The following is a 6,117-nucleotide window of genomic DNA, read 5'->3' as shown; positions in this document are numbered from 1 at the left end:
GAATCTCTGATGCCATACATTGCAGTGTTAAAAGCTTCATAAAAGCCTGACAAGCAAGGTACAGCACCTCCAGCAGCCTGGGTCAGAAGGCTTCACAACTATTACAGTACACCTTTCTCCTTGGATCTAGACAAGTCTACATTCTCCTTATTTTTAGTTAACTCTAGTCCCAGTCTCCAGTTTAATGGGGAGGGGGAAGAAGAATTAAACTGTTAAACTAGTTCCCCTATATGGCTATCAGAGGGCCACCAAAATGCAGAGGTTGCATGGCCTCAAAATTGCAGTGACTCCTGAGCAGCATTTTCTGGACACAGTCTTCCTTGTATACAGTCACACAGGGCTTGATGCTTGCTCCACACAGGCAATTTTAGAAACACCAATTATCTTCAGACTATAGCACAGCCACAATAGCAGCTTGTTTTAATAAACCTTACCATTGATTTACCAGTTCTGAAGCAAGTTAAGTGTGACCAGCAGCAACACAAGTCATTAGTTAATGACAGCTGAAGACTTAACACCTGCATAGTTATTTTGAGTCTCTATAATCTGGATTAAACCTTTCATCTGCAGTGCCTTTTTCTTTTTAATTCCTGCAGAAAAGCTACCAGCCTCAAGTACCTTGTCACTCTTAAACTGTGGGCACAATGACTCTCATCCATTTTCCTCTCACTACACAGTTTTGGACACTATGATCAGCAGGCTTTCTGGGAATTTAAATGCTTTGTCTAACAAGTCTGCATAAAACATTGCCTTAGTACTGATGATCTCAAGCTACCAAATCTGAAAGCAGAGCCTAAATTACACTTACCTTTGCAGGCTAAACTATTGCATGTTCTTTATTTCTGTCTCAAGTATTTTCTGTGTCTAATTGACAAAAACAACTGCTATGTGCTTGACAAGACATCCAGCACCAAGCTGATTTAAGCGATATTTCAACATTAGCAAGTAATCAATGGACAATTAACTGGAATAAGATAAATATAGCACTATGTTGTCCTTCAATAAACAGCCTTACAGAAGCAGCTGCATTTCAAGAGGCACAATTACTGGCTGTGCACAGATCAATACATGTATTTAGTAACTTTCAGTAAACCTTGATCTAACCTGCCTAGTTGATACTGTTCTCTAGGAAAAAAACCAACCCACACCATTAGAAACGAGAAAAACTCTTACCTTCTCCATGTTTATCTGTAAACTGGAAGGCCTGGACAAGTCTGAGGGTTTCTTCAACAGAACGGCCAACGGGAAGATCATTGATTGTTATCTGCCTCAAGATTCCCTTCTCATCAATGATGAACAGACCCCTTAAAAAACCAACCAAAAACCAGCCCTAAAGTTAAACACAGCTTTTGAAAGACTGATTAGTCTGAAATGAGTTTCAAACACTCAAGTTCAGTACTCTATTATGGCAGGAATTTGTGTCACCTAGTATTACTGACCTATTCCTAAAAACTAATACTAATTTCAGTGAATGCACAGCACTGAAACATTAGCAGTTTAAAGCTTAACATTCAGGAGGAACTAGAAGGGGACAGGAGGCGAGTCAAAACACTAATGCAGGAAAGCAACTGTTCCTATTTAAGAAGATACTAGTGGAAAAACAAAATAGAAGAGAAACCTAAGGAAAAGGGGAATTGAAGAAGAGGCACTCTCACATTCAAATAAAAGCTACATGCATTTTTTTCAAGAAAAAATAGAAACAAGCCAGCAATAGCTCATCACTTAGTCCTCCAAAGTCATTGAGAGTTTGCAGAAGTTCAGCTCCCTCAGCAATTTAAACTCTGATCAGATGACTAAAAGATTAGATAATGGGGTTTAATTAATCTGTCCTTTAGTCACTAGATCAAATACTTTTAATAGTTTTCATGACTATGTAGGTCTTGCATTATCATTGTTCACAGAAGCTCACCCACATGGACTCTTACACTGTGCAGACAGGTACTCAAAGGGAAGCAGCAGATGTTTATCTAACTTACCAAAGCCATGAAAAGTCTAAACACCAAGGAGAACCAAACAGCATCTTCCCTTGCTGGAGTGTTTGATAGCTTAAAGCAGTTTACATCCAGAATAGCTAATAGCTTCAGCTTGCTGCAGGTGTTCAAGTATATGCAAGCTGTGTTTATCTGACATGCTTCAGGTATTGCAACATAAGGCTTTAACAGCAAGTTTACCTTCTTGCATATTACCTGTATGCAATACCTTCATCCTCCTTAAGTACTCCGTATTCTTTGGCAATGGCACGTTTTGTGTCAGAAATCAATGGGATTTTCATAGTACCCAAACCACCTTGTTTCTTTGGAGTGTTGATCCTAAAAAGGAGGAAGTTTAAATGTTAAAAATATGGACAGTTCAAAATAAACTATGAATACAGAAGCTGATTCTTTCTGCAATATCATACTCTGCCACAAGGCAACAAACAAACTGAACAGTAGGCTTAGTTCTGTACAGAAGCACCTGGCACTAACACCACTTCCTAAGTGCCTTTATTTGATACTTCAGTAAGAAAGTTTGAATACGCTCAGGATTCAGTTCTTGCACAACCTGAGACCAGGCAGAACACTCCGAGGTTAAAAGGCTGATTCTTACCAGGCAAGGTGACAGAAGTGAGAGTCAACAGAAGCTCCAATTACTTCACAGTTAATCTTCTTGAATTCATCAGCTCTGTCACTGTATGCAATAATTTCAGTTGGACAGACAAAAGTGAAGTCCAGAGGGTAGAAGAAGAACACAACATATTTTCCTAGAAGAGCAGTACAACCAGTTATTCTCTCTTACCTTTGTTCAGTATCAACCATTCAAACACTGAGAGGAGAAAGCACTTGATACAACACTACCTATAAAAATTATATGGCAAACTACAGATGCCTCTATTTTAAGACTTGTTATATAGGTGGCAAGCCCATAAAGCACCTAGGGGATTTACACTTCAGCCCAATACCATTTACAACACTCTTCAAGGCCACTCCACAGCTAATACCGCAGAACCCTACCCAACTGGAGTCTCCAAAACCAGACTGTCAAATTTGACAGGTAATGCCTGTGTCCCAGACTTACTCCCATAGGCCTGCCCAGAGTATACCCAGTATCTACACAAGACGACCCCATGGTTGGCTACTAACAGAGTACAAAAATGCCATGCATCTGAGATGCTACAAGCCAAAGAGACATTTTAATTGAGTCTATACTCACTGCCCTCACGCAGCCTGAGTGTATTTCTAAAGCCATCCATGTTAGTACTTTATTACTACAGGCTTTCCCTTCAATTTTAGTCTTTTTTTGGCACAGCAAACATTTTGCCAGTACTCTAGAGAAAGGAACTTCGTAACTTAAGAGGAAAGAATCGACTTTCCATTGACAGAAAGCATACAAGAGAAGATTTTGCTGTCCCACATAGTTCTGAGATGTTATACCAGTCTCATAGTATAACAGACAGGACAAATAAGCCTGACCCAAGATTACAGTTCAGAGGAGTTTTATGCTAATTAGCAGCCATTATCATAGGTGGGACATTCAGCCATGCTGCTGACAGCTTCCCAAGCATACTCCAGCCATCGCTGAGAACCACTGCACACTTTAGTCTACTGCCAAGTGGTCACTATCACTACAAAACCAAATCAAGAAGTACCCTTAGATGCCCTCCACTCCTGCATTTGACCAGACTGTATCAGTGTAATTAGAGCAGCACATAATTTTACCTTTATAGTCAGAGAGTTTGATGTCTTTGAATTGTCCATCTGGCATAACAGCCGTGGCAGTAAAGTCAGGGGCTGGTTTTCCAATGAAAGCCTTTCCTGAAGACATCTTGATTTAATCTAGATAGGAGATAACAACGATACAGTTTAAATAATAGTACATTTACACCTGGAAGTAAGCATTTATTCAATTATCTATTTAGATCAAACACCAAAGAAAGTTTATCAGCACTTGGTCTTGCAACACAAGGCTTAAGAGTGAAACTAGTTTTAATTTTGTCACCTGGGTAGTCCAGTCAAACCACTAACATTCTTTTCCTAAAGCAGCAGCACAGTAAGATGCAGTTCAATAACCGCTAGCTAGCTAGACCAAACCACTACGTAGATTCAATATTCAGTTAGCAAATGAAAAATCTGAAGTCAGCACTTCAAGTTCTGTTAGCTCATCAGCTTCCTAATGATACAGTAAAGGTTCTTTGACCAGTAACAGCTCAGTCTGGGAAAAGGGCTAGCCTAGATTTTTAGCAGTACTCAGCAAGTCTTCCCATTCCTCTTGGTGGATAAGTTAGAAAGTTTGTTTTTTTAGAACTTTTGATGAGAAGACCCTTGTTCAATTTTACAAGGGAATTTAAGACCTCAAACTTTATCTTCCTGTTGATTCCAGAAAAAAAAGAGCTTTTGTTAATCCCTGGAGAACAGCGTTCTGCATAACTACACTTCAGGCTTTCAAACAATTAACCCCTGTTTTATTTGCAACTGGAAAAACTCATTGTATACACGGAAACCACATTCTGTGTTAAGAACTAAAATTTCACCAAGTCTTCAATCAGTACAGCCAGGTAGCTTCCCCCCAAGTCTACTGAAAAGGACTAAAAAGACTATTACTAAAAAGTTTCTCTAACATACAGAGACAGTAATCATCTACCTCTCAGTTTTCCCTTTGAGAAGCACCCACCTGCTCAGCATTTCTAACTGCCTTTTGCAACAAAGCTCTTTATCCCCATGTTCACACAGGAGTTTAGCCTTCAACTGCAGCAGACTGGGAGCAAGTCCTATGAATGAAGGTGACTAGAGCTTCAGAGTAGTCATAGCACCGTACTGAAGCAGTCTAGCAGGAAAACATCAATAATCGCTCTGCCAAACGCTGCGTGCAGCCATGAATGCAGGTGCAATTCTGAAACTGCAGTTCTGTAAGCAGTATGGGGGACATGCATTGCACAGTATTTATTTGAGATGCCTCCAGCTAGTGAGTTTTATTTTGTAAGCAAAAGCAGCTTTATCTGGAGCGCACGACTCTGTATTTTGTCATGGCTACATTCTCAGAGTTACATTATTTTCCATTACTCAAGCTCAAGGTCATCCTTCTGCTCAGCAGTATGCCAGTCCTCCCATATTTGTTCCACTGGCAATCCCCAGAGTATTTTACTAAGTATTCAATGTCAAACAAAAGCTGTGAGACTGTTCTTTGACACTTCCCCTTTCTAAACTACAAGTTATAGCCTACTGTTTGGGTAGCATGAAAGTCTTAAATACTGGCAGGAGATTTCAGTTGCCTTGTACTGCAGGAGAACCATCTGCTTTCCTCAGAGCACCTACTGCTACCTGCCAACGTTTCTGCTTTACCATGCAGGGTCAAGCATGTGTCCTCACATGTTCTGCCGGGATTTTTAGCCACAGCATTTCCTAATGCACAGAGGAACAGACCACAGGCTCACGATTTTACTTCCTTTCATTCTAGAGGGAAGGCAAATGAATGGACACTGCAAGTCAAGTATGCTTGAATCAGGTGAGAACATCTTTCAGTTGCTCGTAACCACACACGGCCTTAATTATTTTCAAATTGCAATTATAACAAGTCAGGCCTGCACTCTTAACTCGTTCTTCATGCCTTTAGGATATCTTGCACAAAAATGAAAGGCCATTTCAAAACACCCCATCGGCCTTCCACTTTGCTACCTTCAGCCACAAAAACGCGGTTAAGCTACTGAGCTGCGGTCGGGAAAAAAAAAAAAGGCAATATTGCCACAGAGCTCCTCGCTTCAAGTTCACCGCAGCCAGGTACACACCGACCACGAAACTCGTTTTGCCGAAAAAGCTCAGAAGCGAGACCAAATCATGCACCTGCGCAACTCCACTACTCAGTGGCAGGGGACACCTGCCCTCTTGCATGTCCGTGTGTCGTGGCGTGTCCGCCCCCCCCGGAGCCGAACCTAGCATTTTGCTTTCCCCCAAAGCGGGAGGCCGACCCCCTCCCCAGTCGCCCACCACCGAGCCGAAGCCTCCAGCACAGCACGGCGCTATGGGGGGAGGCGGCGGGGTGAGGCCGCTCCGCTCCCGGCAGGCGCGCTGCGGCCTGGTTGAGCGCTCCCCGCTCGGCCGTTGCCCCGCGGCTCCTCCCCACGCAGCGCGGCGGCGAGAGCAGATA

At 42.0% G+C, this 6,117-nt stretch overlaps 1 protein-coding gene across 1 annotated transcript; it reads right to left on the bottom strand.

The window, feature by feature from the left end:
* Positions 1-1,173: 1,173 nt before the first annotated feature.
* Positions 1,174-3,818, bottom strand: LOC104533666 (peroxiredoxin-1; the record flags this gene model as incomplete). The annotated part of the gene is made up of 4 exons (XM_010183949.1): positions 3,696-3,818; positions 2,587-2,740; positions 2,187-2,309; positions 1,174-1,304 (listed from the first exon to the last, which is right to left on the bottom strand). Coding segments are annotated over exons 1-4 (514 nt in total), but the record flags the coding sequence as incomplete, so codon positions are not given.
* Between the last annotated feature and the right edge of the window lie 2,299 nt (positions 3,819-6,117).

This window comes from Mesitornis unicolor, unplaced genomic scaffold (genome assembly GCF_000695765.1).
Source record: "Mesitornis unicolor isolate BGI_N332 unplaced genomic scaffold, ASM69576v1 scaffold43964, whole genome shotgun sequence".
NCBI classification, from domain to species: Eukaryota; Metazoa; Chordata; class Aves; order Mesitornithiformes; family Mesitornithidae; genus Mesitornis; species Mesitornis unicolor.
This window is presented reverse-complemented; position numbering and strand designations above follow the sequence as displayed.